The 21,117-nt window shown below is 32.5% G+C and overlaps 1 protein-coding gene across 1 annotated transcript; it reads right to left on the reverse strand.

The window, feature by feature from the left end:
* Positions 1-9,317: 9,317 nt before the first annotated feature.
* LOC143064227 (uncharacterized) lies at positions 9,318-13,550 on the reverse strand. Its single transcript, XM_076236892.1, has 7 exons — positions 13,396-13,550; positions 12,950-12,992; positions 12,521-12,707; positions 11,954-12,107; positions 11,562-11,770; positions 10,671-10,825; positions 9,318-9,528 (listed from the first exon to the last, which is right to left on the reverse strand). The coding sequence occupies exons 1-7, from the start codon at positions 13,442-13,444 to the stop codon at positions 9,384-9,386; spliced, it is 942 nt and encodes a 313-aa protein (XP_076093007.1). The 5' UTR covers positions 13,445-13,550; the 3' UTR covers positions 9,318-9,383.
* Positions 13,551-21,117: the final 7,567 nt, after the last annotated feature.

Genomic DNA, 21,117 nt, shown 5'->3' on the forward strand with positions numbered 1-21,117 from the left:
CTACTACAACGCCCCCTCCCCCCTCCCAAATTGCGGCGCGGCCATAAAAGTGTTTATTTTAGTTTTTGCCATTGTACCTTGAATCGATCAAATGTGTGCACAACGCGTGGGACATCGGAAATTTATTCTTTTTTTACACATGGGACACTAAAGTCTTGTATTCATGAATGATTACAACTTGTTGGGACTAGAAAACATTGATAATGACAAAGAAAAATAGCATTGGTATGTACTGCGCTGTTTCTAGTGTTGCATTTAATTAAATAAGACCATGTAAGGAATTTGTCTTCAAATTATTACTGTTATTAATCTTGCATTTATGCAAATATTCTCAGCTTAGTGGTTTCATTCCAAATCTCGGGATTAATGCAGTCTTTTATAAAGGTTACAGAGACAGATACAGAAAATAGGGGCGTAATTCATGTAAAGGTTAAAAAAACGTTGAGAATAACAAAATATTTTTTTTGAAATTTGAAACAAAAACAAGATGCTCCGCAGGGAGCAGCTTTATATGACCGCAGAGTTCGAAACCCTGAACATTGGGGCAAGTATGGACACAACATTCAAGCTTGATACAGCTCTGAATTTGGATTGTGATTAAATAGTTGACACAACAAAGGTTTCTGACACATAATGAATGTGGTCTCAGAACTTGAACTTAAAAGCTTTAAATTTTAAATTGGACATTACCTATTATGGTCCAATATCCAAAATCAAAATACATGGTTAGATTCAGCATATCAAAGAACCCCAAGAATTCAATTTTTTATGAAATCAAATAAAGTTCAATTTTGGACCCTTTAGACCTCAATGTGGACCAATTTGATAACCGGTCCCAAACATCAAAAATCTAAATACATGATTAGAGTAAGCATATATCAAAGAACCCCAAATATACAATTTTGTTGAAATCAAACAAAGTTTAATTTTGAACCCCAATTTGGACCAACTTGAAAACTGGGCCTATAATCAAAAATCTAAGTACATGTTTAGATTCAGCATATCAAAGAACCACAAGGATTCAATTTTTGTTGATATCAAACAAAGTTAAATTTTGGACAACAATTTGGACAAACTTGAAAACTGGGCCCGTAATGAAAAATCTAAGTACATGTTTTTACATAATTATCAAAGAACCCCAAGGATTCAATTTTTGTTAAAATCAAACTTAGTTTAATTTTGGATCCTTTGGACCTTAATGTAGATCAATTTGAAAACGGGACCAAAAATTAAGAATCTACATACACAGTTAGATTCGGCATATCAAAGAACCCCAATTATTCAATTTTTGTTGAAATCAAACAAAGTTTGATTTTGGACCCTTTGGGCCCCTTATTCCTAACCCGTTTGGACCAAAACTCCCAAAATCAATCCCAACCTTCCTTTTATGGTCATAAACATTGTGTTTAAATTTCATAGATTTCTATTTACTTATACTGAAGTTAGGGTGCGAAAACCAAGAAAAATGCTTATTTGGGCCCCTCTTTGGTCCCTTATTCCTAAACTGTTGGGACCTCAACTCCCAAAATCAATCCCAACCTTCCTTTTGTGGTCATAAACCTTGCGTTTAAGTTTTATTGATTTCTATTCACTTATACTATTATTATTATGCGTAAACCAAGAACAATGCTTATTTGGGCCCTTTTTTGGCCCCTAATTCCTAAACTGTTGGAACCAAAACTCCCTAAATCAATCCCAACCTTTCTTTTGTGGTCACAAACTTTGTGTAAAAACTTCATAGATTTCTATTTACTTAAACTAAAGTTATAGTGCGAAAACCAAGAAAATGCTTATTTGGGCCCTTTTTTGGCCCCTAATTTCTAAACTGTTGTGACCAACACTCCAAAAATCAATCCCAACCTTCCTTTTGACACACACACACACACACAAAACAAGATATAATGTTATCGGAATCTTGAACTTATGAGATGTATGTAGAACGACGCATAGTAAGGAATAATTCATAATTGATAAAATTATTTTGCTTGATAATTTTGATATGATAATCTTGCCGGTAATAGCATTATTATTTTACCGGGATTAGCACAATTCCAACTTAGCAGATGTATTCTATTTGTCTATCTCGGAGATCCTGAATTTTAATTGCGGGATAGTAGTACAACAAAAGAGTTATTAATGATATATTAATAGCTACATGTATATTTAAAGAGGATTCCATTATACTGGACTTCTGATATTAGCGATCAACAATTGACTATTATTATTTTTTTTAAGTCACCACCAACTTAAAATGTGTTCAATTTGCCTGTCCGTCTATCCATCCGTCCATCACACTTAAGTTTCAGTTTAGAAATGCTTTGACCAAATGATTCTATTATTGGTTTGTTAATATAATGTTACAGGTCAATTTTGTGATTTATGCTGGAATAACATCTTAGACCGGTGTGTGCCATAAGAAATTAAGAATTTTCTTACAATTGTTAGGGCCATATCTATCTTGCCTTGCCATATGCCAGGTTGGCCCAGTTATTGTAAACCCATGAAGTTCATCATCTGCTAACTTCCAAAAATTGATAATCAGATGATGAACTCGGAACAAAGTCAGACCAAATGCAATTATCTTTTTAAGTATCTACTTGTATGCAATATTTAAAAAAATCAACATACCCCATATCCCCCCTCCAACCCCAATGTTACATTATATATCACATTTATTGAAAAATCTGAAGGAAAAAAAACCAAGACAAGACTGTGAGTGAAGCAAAGAATGAAGCCATATTCCAATTTGAAAATAAAGACCCTCTATTTATGTATTTTTTTACATAAATTTCTATTTTTGCAGTTTTTAAGTGGATGTTGCTATGGATAATATGTGTTTCCGTGGTAACAATTGAAGTCAACAACACTTGACGATAGTAATTTAAAGTTTGAGTTGGCTTTTATGTATTTTCTTATTGGTTATAAAACAATTCAGGACATTTAAGCTCTAAAACTGCAATATTCTGCAAATAAAAACTGTTTCCAAGGAAAAAATCGGTTGCTATGGTGATAAAATTAAAAAAAATCCCACTCATTTTTCTATTTGATTTGGTAAAGTAGTATCCAAACTTCATTACTACAGTGCTAACTATTCTGCACACATTTGCACTTTTTTTAAAAACACCTGAGAAAATTTGATAATTTCGAAAAAATCCCAATTTCAGAAATGTTGAAAATATGCATTTTTTCGCAAAATTTAAAAAAAAATATACAAACTTGGTTGACATGCAATCTTCACTAAAATGAAGCTTAAACCAAGTTGTATAAATGTTACATATGAACATTAATGAAAAATGCATGATTCTATTCATAATCAGGGCCCGTATGCATAAAACATCTTAACTTAAGTATTCCTTAGACTAAGATTTCACTAAGAATTCCCTTAGTTAAGTAAAAATCTTAAGTCGTATGCATAAACTTACGTAAGTCTTCATTTAACTAAGGAATACTTAAATCGGAACCTTTCTTTAATTACCGTATGATATATACATGTATGAGTATATTTAGCTCATCGCTTGAACTGATCATCCGTGTAAAAGTTTGTTATGAATATTTACATTGATTGATCAATACATACTTTTATTAAGAGCTGGGTCAAATGGATGTCGGTATGTTAAACAATTCAATAACTAAAAACGGATGAAACATTAATGCATAAGAGAAACGATTTACGTTTTGATGTTTCCAAAACTTAAAACTACTCAATCTTTAAATTAATGCATCCTTCATGGATGTTATATTTTCTAGAGACAACAATATTATTTAAACTCTAACAAAACTTGCATGATAAAGGTTCCAATGGCGTATTACTCAATTTATTTCACTTGACTGGGCGGAGTTTAACCGATTCGCTCACAATAAACCAGTCCATCTATAGATAGGTGTTTTAGGATAAACTCATCAATGAAGTGTCCAGTCATTGTTTTTTTTGTTTTTTTTAAATTCCTTTGATGACACTGATAGGTGATCTGTTAGAAATCAGTAATAATTATAACGGCTATCATCCTTATCACACACATCTTCAAATAGACTGTCCTTATGCAAATTAAAACGTAAGCTCCGCCCGATCAGTTGAAATGACATTGGTAATAGCACTAGTGTAGCATTGTAAGCAAGTGCTTACAAATAAATTAATAAAACTTTTTTTAAATAAAACATTCAGCTGCTTTTGGACTGTCGTCCCCCCTTTCAGACCTCCTTCTTACTTTTTATTTATTGGTTTAAAAAAATCTATTTCGATTTGAAATAAATAGTTTTATCATTTTCTTTTTACAAAAAAAAAAAAGAGAAGGATCAATTTTCCACGAATCCATATAAAAACGAGGGCATTTTCAAAAAAGGTCCTACAATCTTAACTAAGACACATGATTAGATTGATATATTCACAGCAAGGTATTATCAACATCTAAGTGCAATTATTAATATTTTCGTTAACAGCAACTTATCACTGCATATATAAGGAAACATGAAAAATACGGTTAAGGTACCATAAATACGTTATATAAACGTCGATTCGCATGGCAGTGGCGGATCGAGGGGGTCATTGGGTTGGAACCCCCCTTTTTTCGACGATCAATTTATGTGCATGGGAACAAATTTAATAGTTGGAACCCCATTTATTCTGGGTTACGAACCCAATTGTAAAAATGGCTGGATCCGACCCTGCATGGGTTAGCAGTGGCGGATCCATAAATTTTCATAAAGGGGGGGGGGGGGGGGGCACTGACTGCCATAAGAGCTCCAATGATTTCCTAAATTATAAACCAAATTGTTCCTCAAAAGGGATGTTCGTACCCCCCCCCCTTTAAATGCACCACTGGCTATGGGTAGGTCTTAAAACTTTCCGATTTGTAAGTGTAACAAATTCTGGGAAAAATTTGCCTTAAATCTTTAGAATGAAACTAAATAATGGAAAATTTAACCGATGCCGCTCATACACACACGCATACAGAAAACAAGGTTTGGCATGCATGCAGTCTTCATCTTTCTTTCTTTTCATACTGTTTTTTTTTTTTTACTAACGGTTACAATTGATGCCACGAGGTGTACTTAAAACAGATTAACGTTATAAGTTATGTGTGTAAAAATGCACGTACAGAGTAAACAAAAGAAAATAATTTATTATAGCATGAAGTCCATGCGTTTAAAAACTGAGTACTCTTCGGTATAGAAAACAACGACATTGAGAAATAATGGTATGATGAAATTATATATCTACCCTCTGTTATCACTTGATTTGTTTATTATACGTGATTTTAAGAAAACTACGATGATCGTTAATATTAAGCGAATTATTAGTATTTTATTACTGATATTATTATTTAATCAATTAAATTTTATCTATGCTATTAATGATTTGCAAAAAAAATATTCTTTCAAATGATTTTAACTATTTCTGAAAATTTAAGGTAGCTCTATAGGTACCTTAGACGTAAGTTAATTGTTAAGCGTTTTCTTAGTATAAGGGGTTTTATGCATAACACTTAAGTTTTGTGGGCGGGACTTAAAATAACTAAGATTTTACTAAGGAAATACTTAGTTTAAGATTTTTTATGCATACCACTTAGATAAAAAGGGCGGAGTTTCCTTAACTTAAGTGTTTACTAAGGAAAATCTTAACTTAAGTAGCTTTATGCATACGGGCCCAGGCTCTAAAATGTGGTGATTTAGCTGATTTTTTATGATTTTACAATGCTTAACAACCCAAAAATAGTGTGTCCGTTACCATGGCAACCACTCATATTTTCACACTCAAAATTATTTTTTGAGCTTTATTCATTTATTGCTTTTATTAGTCCAATTATAGATAAAATCTGGAAACCCCCCATATATCACATGTATATGACACTCTGCCTGGTTCTTATAAAGAGCTGTACTTAAAAAGATATATAAAAAAATTATATATATGAGGAACAAATACCTCAATGACAGTGTTTTTCTGTTTTTTTATTTATTTTTGGTGCTTTGTGCCGATCTAAAGTCGTCTTTTCCAACAGAATGATTTTCCAGTTTGCTATTTTTGTGTACTTTTACATAACTTTCTACGTGAATGGGATGGCCACAGCTTGTGCCTGTCGTAATTGTGCCGGTTGTTATTTTGTGTAAATTTGATGAACTAATATCTCATGATTGGAGGTTTATTTTTTTGGTAATAATTATTTTGTTGCTTTGTGCCGATTTTAAAGTCATCTTTTTCAACTGATTTTTTCAGTTATTTTTGTGGGTGTGCTATAATAAAATTTAGATGGGAAATGGGGAATGTGTCAAAGAGACAACAACCCGACCAAATAAAAAAAAACAACAGCAGAAGGTCACCAACACTATATATAACACTACTTTGTCTAAAATCATAGTTTATTGTACGGCCTGGGTTTTTGCTCATTGTTGAATGCTGTATGGTGACCTCAAATTATAACACTTTAGTAAATTATCAAAAATGTATTTATCTCATCGGTAATCATATCACATCATCTTATTTTTATATCAGCAAGGTGCATTTTGAGGTACTGTAAATGACCACTACAATTTGGGTGCGTTTATTCTTCCACTGTCAAAACCACAGGTAGGCGATACAACTTGAATTAGATGGAAGTAAAGGAAGTCATACAGCACAGATGAAAATCTATTATAACAAAAACCAGAAAGACCATATAAAATATACTAGTACCAACGCACAGGAGTCATTTTCTTTTTGTTAACGATCGGCCTTTATCATGAAAAAAGTAAACAAATAAGTAATTTTAAATGAATGAAAGAAATGCTACCTTTCTCAGTTAGCGAAAGAGACAAAATTTAAAAGATAATAAATAGTTTTATTAATTCAGGTAGTCTGAAATCTTTGTAGCTACCCTTTTGCAGGCAGTTACACGAGGTTTTCCGTATGTGTTTTTCTCAGCCAGCACTAGTCTAATGCCATTGTCTGTATCTCTTCTTTTGGCCAATTGCAGTTGGAATAAATCCAGACCACTATCTGATATCTTTTTTTCCATTGCTGCTGAAATTACGTTTCTCTCTGTTAAAGGCTTTAAGGTAAACAGTCTTGCCTTGGATACCGTGCTTTGTTTTTATCAGAACCAACTATGCTCCGCTTCTTGCCGTCATAACACCTTTTTGATATAGGACACATTTCGTACCGAAGCTTTTCATGAAGATTGAACAAAAGCTATCATTATCCTTTAACTTCACGTTCCACATTATAGAAATTGTCCTTTCATTCAATAATTTATAGTTTGGTGTCTGTTAAACTTATATATCCCATCGAACTTGTCATATTGTCATTGCTGTATATAAGCTGTTTACGAATCTAAAATTCAACAAAGGATGCTCTACTCTAGGAATAGATTACCGTAGCTGTCTGTATTTGGCAACACTTTTTGGGTCATCAAATCACTTAAACTTCATAATTTATTTGGGTGTATAACTTTTTTGCTTAGAGCTGAACTAATGAGTCTTACATATGACAGATTAATCTTCTGTAGACGAAACACGAGACGTGAGGACATTTTAAAATTCTTTGTTGAATTTAATGTAATAAAGAATACCACAGATACAGATAAGTATGCTTCTTATCCTGACATTCATCTAAAAAATAAAGAAAAGAGTAGTCGACAAAACAAACTTTGCGACACTGAGAATGATGATATCAGCTTTTCTTGATAGAGGGTTACTGCTCACAAGGAAACTATTAAACCAAGAGTTCCAAATGGTGAAGTTGAAATCATCCCTTCGTAAATTTTACGGACGCCATCACGAGTTGGTTGACCGTTATGGAATAACCGTTTAACAAATGATATCGGATATGTTCCTTACGTCCCTCTTTTCTTTTGTTAACTTTCATTTCTATGTAGTAACATGCTAAAAGCTCCTGCAATTGGAGTGTCTATCTCCAAGTTGATAAGATATTCCAGATAATTCATTTCATCCAGGTTTAACTCACCAAAAAGGAAAATACCTATTTTAAGTCAGATATATGGCATTTGTATTTTATTTCTCTCCGTAAGTTGCTATAGTCTAACATTTTGTTTTGTCAGGTTATATGGATATCACTTTACAGTTCGGTACTTTTGTTAATTCTATTTTCCTCTCATGGTTTCATTATGAGACGGTTGCTATTACAATTAATCTAATAGACAATTGGTATGTAGTGGTAACGTTGTATTAATCCTTTCGAATGTTCTTCTTGGACTCCACCATAAAAAATATGTGTCATATATAGGTTACAGATGATATACTAGTATTTTGACATCATCGTTCAATTGAGAATTATCTCCTATTGAAAACTATTACCGATTTATACTTGACAACAGTAGCAAAAAGGATGCAAACTATGCAGCAGGATCAGTTTTTGCTTTCGAAGCACACGGTTTGTGTGTTTATGTTGCTTGAAGTCTTTGTTAATCTTTATAATGTTTGCGATTTTCTGTTCGTCGGTTTTTCATTTTTTTTACCATTCTCTCATTGGATAACGTTGAAAGAAACTGTTGAATGAACAAGTTCGATCGATTGACATTGCAGTAAGCAATCGATGTTACAAACTATTACTTCTGGGTGACTTACTATATATTGAAGTGAAATTTGATTCGTATTTAACCATCTAAAATACGAATACGGAAATACGGAAAGTATCTTGACAAGCTCATGCATTTAACGTTATTTTATCATTTTATTATATAATGATAATGGCATGTCACTCAATCAATCATCTACAAGCATGGCCTTGCATCTTGTATATCTTTGACATTAGCGATACTTTCAATAGTTTTTGCTTCTTCGTAATCTCATCGCAAGGCGTTAAGAGCAAATTGTTATATTTACAAATAACGAGTGGTTGTATGATTTCCAAGGACACAAATATCCACCATAGATCTAATGATGTCGCAGTTAACAACTTAAAGTCACCATGTACGGCCTTCAACAGTTAGCAAAACGCATACCGTATAGTCAGCTATTAACGACCCCGACATAACAAAGTGTAAATTTATTCAAACGAGAAAACCGTCAACATTAACAAGTACAAAACAATGATTGAAAACAAAGGATGAAATATAAGGTAAAAAAACCACCTCTGAATTACAGGCTCCTGGCGGGGTTTAACAACTCTGCCACTCATCTTGCAAGGTAATGTCTCGAAAACGACATAAGAACAAACTATTAAAACCTCGCAATGGTAGTAATATTTTATTTTAGTATTTGCAGTTAAGTAAAGTTTCAGTACACCAGAATGAAATAGGCCAGCTTCCAATTTTCATCCTTTGTGGATAGTTGTTTCATTGGCAATCATACCACAAGTTCATAATTTTATAAGCAGAAAGCACAAATTTGTTTATAATTTTATATCTTAATACGTTTTGAAAGTTTCATATAATTTATTATGATTCAGTTATTTACATGCACACTCTTAGACCACTAGGTGTTGATGGTCGGTTATTAGTGTAAACTTTCACCAACAAGTTATACAGCCATACATCGTGAGTCTTTATCCATTGTCTGTTTTCACTTTCTGATCTACATACGTGATTAAAACTACACCTGAAACAATCGAATATTTCACTAAATTACATTTATTCTTCGATCATAATGACACAGGACCAATTAAGAGGGGACGAAGAACGTATCAATTAGTCTTCACATGAACCTGAAGGGTCGAGTAAACATTAATGTGCTGTCATTAAAATCTCAAAGGAGAAACAAATCTTCAGTTTGTTCTTTGGCAACGAGACATTTCCACTCGTAGAATCAGTACTAAGTATTAAGTTTTGCCATTACTTAAGAGCAGTATGCGATGTTTGCTGTTTTTCGTACACTTGCATTTCTGAGTGACATGCAAATGAAAAAGCGAAATTGGCTATTTAATTAAATATGCTCATTGAGGAACACTCATAAAAAAGGTACACATTTTAAAAGAATGAAGCATTGAATACTGATATGATCATTAGTGACAGATTCTGCTGTGTTTAGCGTTTGCTGCAAATAATATTTTGATGTCTTATTTCTATGTTTGATTTGTAATTCAATGCCGTTTTTATAGTTTTCGAAAAAGTATCTGAACGAATTGTATGGCCCTATTAACAGGCTTGTTTTATACTAAAAATTCTTACAATACATTCTGTAACACAATACGAAAAACCAATATTTAACGTAAAGATTATCAAATGTTCATATTGTTGATTCTTTTGTACTTTTGTGGTAGTACGGAAATTATGTTTCAATGAGTTTATACATATTTCAGGTAATTAAAGTTGAGAGAACTATACCGACAGGATTGTCTGCTTCAAACTCGTTGATAAGAATAGCAATCTCAGTTTACTGTTATCAACTACCCATTCAGAAACGAAATTACTTGCCACAAATCAAGGGGTTTACATTTCTCAGTCGACACACACAATTTCAGAAGATGATATTACAGTTGGGCTTTTACTTACATATGATACAGTCAAAATGCAAAACAACACAATCTACGATAATCTACAACTGGTGGAGAAAAACCTTAGTGTTAAAACATTAGTATCGCTACTGACACAAACACAAGTTTCTTCATGAGAGAAATGTACGCATCAGGTCTCCAGAGACCTTGTGATTCCGATTATGTTCACTTCCTTCCTTTTCTGCTAATAATTTAATTTATTAGGTTTCAAATTAATTCAATGCATGTACCCATTTTAAAAACTTACTCATCCATTCCTACAGCTGGACTATGATAGCCACTTCGTAATACTGTATGGAAGAAAGACGATGATGCTTCAGCCCAGTACTCAGCTGAGTTAGCCGTACCATATCCATCTTTCCACACATGACGTTGTTTAATGTAATTAAAGATATACTGTAACTGCAATATAAAGTTTTTTTTTTAATTTTTTACCTTAACCGTAATGTACTCATTTTGATGTACTTGTCATTCTTAAAGGTTTGATGCCCTTTGATTTGTAAACGGAAACAGTAAAATATTATCAGTTTTAGAACGCCAGGCAAGACAACATAATCACTAAATTTTTTTTTAACTCTAACAACAAAACACAAAATGACATATAAGGGACCCTCTATGACGGGTTCAATGGTTTTTTTTTTTGCAAATTGTTACCGAATTTGTGCTTAAAATTTGATTGCATTACCTAATGTGATAAACAATCACTGTCGTTAACTGCTTATGTATCGTACAAGATATTTCTATAATTTCATTATTATGTGACCAAACATTAAAACAATCGTAGAGTGTAAAGTGTACCGCTACTTGCATTTATATCTGCAACACCTTATATTTCTTTTTAAAGGGAAAACGTTTTGGAGAATGTAATGTATATACATTTGACACTATCCGAACGATACACAATATTGAATTAAGTCAAGAGCAGCCTGAAAGGGACATTTGTAAACTAAAAAAACCTTTACAAGCAGGATAAAACAAGAAACACACATAAAGACAGGCACATTAGTTCATTTGAAAACTCATTTGCTCTTGGAAGGTTAACAATTATTCTTCCTCATAGAATCTCGATTTACTAGCCAGAGTTTATTATACCTTAAACACGCAAATGTACATTTGTTAAATTATTCATCATACGTACCCTGTTCCTGTCTGTTGTTGACATATATTTATGGACTTGGTGGGAAAATTCATGAACTAGAACATTTTCTTTGTGTCCATAAGGATCTTGGGCATTACAAACAATATTATCATCCAATACAACAGATCTTGTATTTGTCAGACCAGCGATGGAGTCATACTTTCTTCCATCAAACGTACAAGTATGTTGACATGAACCGCTACATGTACCTGTAAAAGACGAAAGAAGATATATATTTAGAAGGGTTGTGAAGGTAAATGAAAACTAATTTATGAAGTTGTTTTAGATGTATTGCAACTTCGTAAATTATTCCAAATAAAATCATTAAATTATCTTCCAAAAAAATATTTTAGAGAAAAAACATTAAAACTAAACTGAGTTCGTTAACCTACCACGACATTGTGCAGTATCTCTCAGGTTGGCGTTTTCAGGATAAACTCCCATTCCCTCTGACTTTGAAAAAATACCGACACCATGTGCTCTGGAAACAAGACTAAAGGTTGATGATGACATATGTCTGGTCATCAGGGCAATGATTGTACATGCCTGAAAAAGAATCAGGTCACTAAATTTTATCCTTTTATACATGTACTTTACTACTGACAACATCGAACCCAGAACTGAATATTCTCGGGAATATCAGAAAAATTTTCGACACATGCTTTGATTAAAACCGATCTTATTTATTAATTGAATAAAAAAAATATAAAATTTCAGTGTTAGATCATCTATAAATTTTTTTAATAAGCATATATTATGGGTTTTGTCTTCACTAAATGGAAATGCATATCAAACAAAGCAGTTATACAATGACATAATATAGGAACGATGTAAAATTCATAATTAAAACCGCAGTTACAAAACCCTTAACTGTTGAAGTCACTTACTTTTTCATAGGTCATTCATTTTCATTTGATATCTCGCGTGAATCTCAGCTTATAAAATATAAGGTGTCTTACCTTAGAAAGAGCTAAATCACTAACTGTTGTTGTTGCATCTACCGTTATACTGGCCCCAGAAGGTCTAGTTGCATGGATACGTCCAGCATGGTCCACATAGCGACTTTTGAATCCTACACGTGTGTGATGTTGTTGAAGTGAATGCGACGGTAGTAAAAACTGAACCTGAAGGTCAGGTGACAAACGGCTACAAATATACAAAAACATCTTGTTTTGTGTAATATTATGATACTATAACAAAGGCATTTGGAATTAAATAATTTTATTAAAAGCTCTTACAGTTTGTTCACAATGCCAATAAGAATACTAGCTTTATAACACAGAAAAAATTTATTTGTAGGATTTTCAATATCTAATTCGAAATTAAAAAGTTCACCATGAATTATCAAGTTTTTATTGTATAAATGTGATAATAAGGATAATACCGACCTAATCTCTTCATCTGACAATGGAGGCGAAGAACTCTGTACTCCTAAAAACAAAACAAATTTACATCAGAATATCAAATACTACAGTAAAAGTCAGTGTGTAATAAGTTAAGAGTACAATGCATTTCGATACTTTCAAATTCATATCAAAACATCGTTAGTTGGACAACTTCGAAAACGCACTATATAATATAAGGGCAAAAGATATAAAACTATTTTTCCGTATTAAAGTAATTGTTATTTTTTTATAACATACATAATGATTTTTTTTCTTTACGTTTATGTTTACAGTCATTTCTCAAAGAAGAATTGTTTTGATTTATATAACTTTATTCAACATAGAAAAAGCAAGAGAAAAAAAGATAAATTCACGTCAATATTTTAAAACAAATTTGTAAAAATGTAAAAGAAATTACATAGACAAATTATTGATAAACACTGACATACCAATTAGAGTACATAACGTAAGAATCAAAACACCTAACTGGACCACCATAGCGTTAGAAAAACCCTACCACGTCCCTTGAGTGCTCAGGTAAACAGAAAATTAGACACTAGTATGTCAATGGTTTTATATCTTGAACTACCTCTGTACTAAAATGTAGACATGTGAACTCAATAATATTCACCAATTCTTTATCTTAAGCGTGACCCGCGAATAATGGTACAGTACAGTTGATGACCGGAATAGAAAACAGTCAAATTTATTGAACATCATAGGATATCTGGAAAAGTACCCAGGCCAGCCAGGCTGGGATATATACAATTTAAGAGTCATTTAAGGTGAATCTTCAAGTGCAAATTCTATGGTTAAATGAAGAGATGAAAGATACAAAATGAATGTCTCTCAGATTGTTAAAGTTGATAAAGAAAAATGACTCGTTATCGATTTCCATTTGAGATTAATATCATACTGGTTGCATGCAAAGAAAAAACATTCTAGATACTGGATGTTTCCCAGCATTAAATGTTGGAAAAGAGCTCATATGGCAAAGTTTAATTGTAAAACTCTGACGAATTTAGATATGATGCTCCTGTGGAATGTAAAATAAAATGTTTGTCATGGAAACAGTTATACTTTTGTAAAGCTATTACTTTATCATTTTTATTTCAGATAGTTCAAAACATAATTGAAAAGCTTCGCGAACTGAAATATCGCACAGCCCTTGTTTTTGCTTTTTCATTAATAAAGATATGATGCCTAGCTTAACCTTTAATGTATTTTATTCCTGTAAAATGCAAAATTATAACGGTTGTGTAGCAGACATAACAGATAGATGAAGTCAAGATAGTTGTAGTACTGACATGCATACCATATCTTTTTCATTTTGAACCATAAACTCAAAATTTTAACACAATCTTTAAAGGATTTTTTTTTTCTTAAATCATTTCTTCGATTTCTAACCAGATTAAATCTTGACCTCATTTTTTATTACAGATATCCAAAACATAATCAATCTAAAATTGTTGAGAGAAATTGGTATTCGAAAAATACGGAAAGTGTGTTAATAAACACATTTGTTCCATCAGTATATTCATACGTTTCAAACGATATTTTGGTAAAAAAAATTTGAATCACGCAAGATTAAATAAATAAGAAAAGTAACAGTTTATTAAACCTGTTGAATATATGGTCAAATTTCTACTTCAAAGATCCACAACATTTTTCTAGTCAAGACCGGTTTGCTTTGCATTCCAAAATTATCCATATGTAGATAAAGTCATGATACTATATTTAATTTGTTCCATTGACCCTGTCTTATCTATTGGAACCGTTGCCATTTCCCTGTGAGGTAACATACAGTAGCTTTCACATGGATGATCCATGGGGAATTGCCTTTAGCTTGGTCTTTGAGCTCGTTTATCAAACTAGAGGCTCTTAAGAGCCTGTGTCGCTCATCTTGTTTTATGTGCATGTTAAACAAAGGACACAGATGGATTCATGACAAAATTGTGTTTTGGTGATGGTGATGTGTTTGTAGATCTTACTTTGCTGAACATTCTTGCTTTCTACAATTATCTCAATTTATAATGAACTTGGCCCAATAGTTACAGAGGAAAATATTTTGTTAAAATTTATAAAAATTTAAAAAATTAAAAAAATTATTAAAAATTGACTATAATGGGCAATAATTCAACTGACCTTTTTGAGCATGTTGACTTATTTGTGGATCTTACTTTGCTGAACATTATTGCTGTTTACAGTTTATCATTATCTATAATAATATTCAAGATAATAACCAAAAACAGCAAAATTTCCTTAAAAATTACCAATTCAGGAGCAGCAACCCAACAGCCGGTTGTTGGAATCATCTGAAAATTTCAGGGCAGATATATCCAGACTTGCAAAACAATTTAACCCCATGTCTGAATTGCTCTTTATGCTTTGGTTTCAGAGTTATAAGCCAACATCTACATTTTACCCCTATGTTCTATTTTTAGCCATGGCGGCCATCTTGGTTGGTTGGCAGGGTCACCGCACACATTTTTTAAAACTAGATACCTTATTGATGATTATGGCCAAGTATGGTTAAATTTGGACCAGTAGTTTAAGAGAAGATTTTTGTAAAAGAATACAAAAAATTACGAAAAATTGGTAAAAAATGACTATAAAGGGCAATAACTCCTTAAGGGGTCAACTGACCATTTTAGTCATTTACCTTATTTGTAGATCTTACTTTGCTGTACATTATTGCTGTTTACAATTTATCTCTATCTATAATAATATTCAAGATAATGGCCAAACAACGGTATAATTTCCTTAAAATTGCCAATTCAGGAGCAGCAACCCAACAACTGGTTGTCCGATTCGTCTGAAAATTTCAGGGCAGATAGATCTTGACCTGATAAACATTTTTACTCCCATGTCAGATTTGCTCTAAATGCTTTGGTTTCAGAGTTATAAGCCAAAATCTACATTTTACCCCTATGTTCTATTTTTAGCCATGGTGGCCATCTTGGTTAGTTGGCCGGGTCACGCCACAAATTTTTTAAACTAGATACCCCAATGATGATTGTGGCCAAGTTTGGTTAAATTTGGCCCAGTAGTTACAGAGGAGAAGATTTTTGTTAAAGTTAACGACGACGGACGACGACGCCGGACGCCGGACGCAAAGTGATGAGAAAAGGAGGTTTGAATCATGAAGTTAAAATTAATTTGTGTACTTCCTTTAAACATTTCAATGTAAAATGGATATTGATAATTGTTTGTCTCGTATCGATAATTATTCCTTTACGAAACAGACTATCAAAAGCTTAATAGAATTAGTCAAGACGTAGTAATTCTATGTAAGACATACTAATTAAAAATCCAACATGTTTAAAATAATGGTGGGTTCGAATAGAAAAATTTATAGAAATCACCGAAGAAATTCTACTTAAACTAAACTTTTTAAAAGCTTTTTGAAGATAGAAACTGTGGTTTCAAAATATTGATAAATATACTACATTTACCTATCATAGTCTATGATTTAAAGATCTTGAGTGGTACCAAATCGGAAACTGATGAAACACTGATATTTCACCCTAAGAGAATGAGCATATTAGTTTGAAACTCAAGTTAAGACATATATAACAAAAATAGCTTGATTTTTGAATTATGCACCACATCATTTTTCTTAGTTTTTTTGTTGTAAAAGAAAGACCACTCTTATATTAAACTAACTACAAGTTTATTATAAAAATTTCACATTTTCAAATTGTGTTGCATCATTTATGTTCTATGGTAACACATTTTCTGATGACTAATTTAATAATACATTCACATAAGCATTGAATTTGTAGTACTCTAAACTGCACAATTTGGGTATCAACCGACGAACCCATGCACAATTTAAGTTTAAACGTGTCTAAGAAAACATTCTTTAAATTTTGAAAATTTTTGTTTTAGAGTAGTGACTTAGTACAAAAAGACTCAGAATATCATGTCTAAATAATAACTAGACTTGGACACCTACCAGTCCTACATTATACACTTGTATGTATGTAAACTGCATTTTCATCATACGAATGATGCATCTTCGTGTGAAACATCTCTTGTTTTAAGTTTTTTTTCGCCTATCATAGATACACATTTTTACATGCATGAAATAGACCTGAAAGGTAGCACATGGATATTACAACTAGAAGTTGTGAACAAACAGACATTGCCTTGGCAAAAACAGGCAAACGAACAAAAGACAAACAAAAGTTTACAAAAGTTATTTTTCTCTTATAGTTGATGTGTTTCCCTCGTTTTTAGTTTGTTTTCTCTCAATCGATTGACGACTTTTAAACAGCAATATACTACTGTTGCCTTTATTTTACAAAACACAACATAGAAAACTAAATACAAATCAACACGAATTCCCACAAAAAAACAACCCAAAACACAAGTGATTTCAAGTGCCGATCTACATATGTCGCACATCCGTCGTGGTTCTGATATAAGTACAAACCGGGTGATAAGTATTTTTCGATATATCACATTCTAGAAAAAGGAGATAGCACTATGGTAATGACAACTGGAACGATTATTCTATTGTTTACTTTTTATACATTGTGACTGAGATAGAGAGGTTTTTTTATTTCTTTTCATACCACATCTTCTTATTCATATATCAGTCGCCATCTAAGAAACAGATATTGCATCATAGTCAAACAACTCGCGATGGCGTGCGTAAAATTTTTCTAATGGTTGATTTCAACTTCACAGCTAGAAAATCTTGGTTCAGTAGCTTTCTTGAAATCAGCAATCTTCTATCAATGAATTCATGTTGGGCAATGGAAGCTCGGGAATATCGTATCACTTGGAAAATATAAACTCCATATGTAGAAACTAGTGTGATGCTACACAGAAATTAAAAGTCACAATCTGAAATCCTCTCTTTTGTCGTTAAGTTTTGTTCTCAACCAAATCTCATTTTTGACTTCTAGTGGGTAGTCAAGATATGAGGCTGACTTAACTGTATCTGTATGAAATGGCAAAATCAAAAGCTCATACATATCAAACGAATGGAAAACAACTGTCATATTCCGATAGATGCGTTCAACAGTCACACCACTTTGAATAATGTAGTGAAAGAACTTCATCTATATAGGATTACATGAAGGTTAAGTAAATCATCATCTTTATTTCATTTTTACTAAGAAGCTACTGTATGCCTCTGTTTTTTTTATGAAACAAAACAGGACCTTTATTTATATTTGTCTTTTTGCTTAAACTGGGGTCTGCTTGTGTAAAGAATAGAAAAGTAAAATGTTCAGTACTGTTGCAAAAGGAAAGAGACTTAGATTGTATGCACATTCACATATCTTTGGATGTCTTAAAGCCCTAAAGAACGTAGTGTCTAAATAACTATTTTAACAACCCGGTTAGATTGATAATAAAATTAATGTTAATAATTTAGAAAAAGGTTTCGAGTAGCAATATGCGAACCAATATAACAATGCAAGGCCGTAACTACCCTTGAGGCAAGTGAGGCAATTGCCTCACTAAAATTTCGACACTGATTATTTTTTTTATACATATATATAAATATAATAGTCATTTGTTGTTCTGTCTCAACCTTAATTGCTATAACTTGTCATCATTCCTTTTAAACTATTCTTTCTGGATATAACTCAGCATCTCAACGGATGATGTTTCTCGATTACACTTTAACCTAGTAATAATCATCATGGATCTTTAGTTAAAAACAGGCTCTTGCAGAAAAAGGAAAAGCGACACTGAAGGTAAAGAAGGAATAATTCTAGTAAACTAGGTTTTTTTTGTGAACAGAGTCTGAGTATTGCATATAACTTCATTGGAACAATCCAAAAACGTTAGTAGACTGACAAATCAAGTACTGGTCTTCGGAAGGGGGCAGTCCTGTCTGCGTATTCACTTCTCCGTTTCACCAACTTTTGACAAATCAAGTACTGGGCATCGCAAGGGGGCAGTCCTATCTGCGTATTCATTTCACGAACTTTAAGCTTTCTCTTTACAGATAAATAAAATATAAATAATATGAAACATGAATGCATGGATTAGTTTTTACCCATGTTTCTTTAACCTTAAAAATTGAAAAAAATATCCCATATTCCAATTTGATATTATTGAGGAATGGTAGAACCTTTAACACAGGATTTTGTCTTTACATATTCGGGACCACGGAATTTCGTTTCTTTATATTCGGGGTTTCGGAATCGGACACCTCCAACCCCTAACCCCTAAATTTATAGATTCTGGAACTAAAATACCACCAACTATTTCCAGAAATAATTTGAAATTACGGAACTACATGTAAACGTCAAAAACTCCATTCCAATTCCCCTGTACCCATATCATATATACTTACTCTATAAATAGAATCATATACATGTATGTTATCTCATTCTATCCCTAGTTTGTCTACTCTTTGTCAGCATAAAAGCGAGTTTAATATTTTGTAACTGCGACTGTATGATGGTGCTTACGGGAAAGCTTAATTCCCTTTTGCAAACAAAAGCTGCTATCGAATTGCTGATGGAGACAAGGAATTGGAAGAAGACATTGATCATTGTGTTGATGATAATGTGCTACCTTTAGAAACACAGACTGCCCTGAAACGACTGAAAACTTGGAAAAGAGCATACATGAGTGGCGAGAGATTGTGCGGTCTTGCCATGCTCCATGTTCATCGCGATAAGGATATCAGCAGACCAAATCATGATTCTGAAACGATTTGACTGAACCGGCCATAGAAAAATGTGGCAAACTCTACTGAATCGATGTTTGTTTTATGTTCTGGCAGCAGACTCAAATCAGTGATATTTGGATGATTAACTTACATATAAATTTAAATAAAGTTGTTAAAAATCTGGTTTAGTAAAAGTCTTAAAATATGAAAAATTTATATAAAAAGTGTACAAATTCAAAACATTATCAAACTCTCTAAAAATGCCTAGAATGCAGGATTTTGCACCATTCAGTTCATACCCTCCAAAAAAAAATTTCGCCTCGCTTTGCTCGGCTCAATTATTTTGCCTCACTAAAATAAGATGCCTAGTTACGGCCTTGCAATGTTTGTAAGAACACTAATGTCATTTCAAATACAGAGAATGAAGATCCAGTTCTAAATCTTTGGTTGCAATTCACAAGGAACATATATCAGACCTATGATAGTTCAGGATTTCATCTTTGATAAGTGTAGTAGATGGTATATGTTGAGTTTCCAAGTGAATTGTGAATACCTCATTCTTTTTCCAAGCAGTAGATGTAAAAAGGCAAAAAAAAAAAAAAAAGACGTTGTTTGGGGATTTATCTGCGAGGACAATACCATATTTGTCATGGAGGTAAGAGAGATGCTTAGCAATATTTGGGTCGCTGAGATTGATTTAGCATGTGTATTCATTGACCCATTAAGTTTTTTCAACTCTAAGATCCGTGAACGACTTCATAGCTTTAACTAATTTGAAAGAGCATCTGCGTCTTGTTTTTTTTTTTTGGAATAAGCCCATTGCCTGGCATAATCCTTGACAGATAAGGTTAAGTGTGTGTGTGTGTGGACTATCCCGGAAATATCGTCATTTCATCAATAAAATTGAGTGAAGTTTAAGAAATAAAAAGTAAAATAACAAAATTACCGAACTCCAAGGAAAAGTCAGAAAAAACAAAAAAGTCTGTAATCAAATGGCAAAATCAAAAGCTTCAACACATCAAACAAATGAAAAACAACTGTCATAATCCTGACTTGGTACATGCATTTTCTTATGTATATAATGGTGGATTAAACCTGGTTTTATAGCTTACTTGCATTAAATTCCATAATATTGACAACGATGTGTGAACAAAACGAACAAACATTATCGGTAAAAATGTCACAATGCGGGTAAAGCAGTCAACATTGTGTTATATTCTTAATCACTGTAAAAACGAGAAAAAAATGTAATAAAGACACACAAAAAGGCATACTGACAAGGCACATTAGGTCTTTGTACCTTTTTGTTAACTCTGGTTTATCAGCTTTCTATTCAGACACTGATGACGTTTTACAAAGTATGAGAAGCAGTTACAAACTCTTCAATATCGATTAAGTTGAGAAATATATATCCCATATGCAGGTGAAGATGCTATATTGCTACTATTGTTGGGGAAATTGTTAATTTCAAAATTAAAATCGTCATGTTTGTCATAGATTATAGTTCAAATTAAAGCGACAGTACTTTACT

This window comes from Mytilus galloprovincialis, chromosome 2, assembly GCF_965363235.1.
Source record: "Mytilus galloprovincialis chromosome 2, xbMytGall1.hap1.1, whole genome shotgun sequence".
In the NCBI taxonomy this organism is placed as follows: domain Eukaryota; kingdom Metazoa; phylum Mollusca; class Bivalvia; order Mytilida; family Mytilidae; genus Mytilus; species Mytilus galloprovincialis.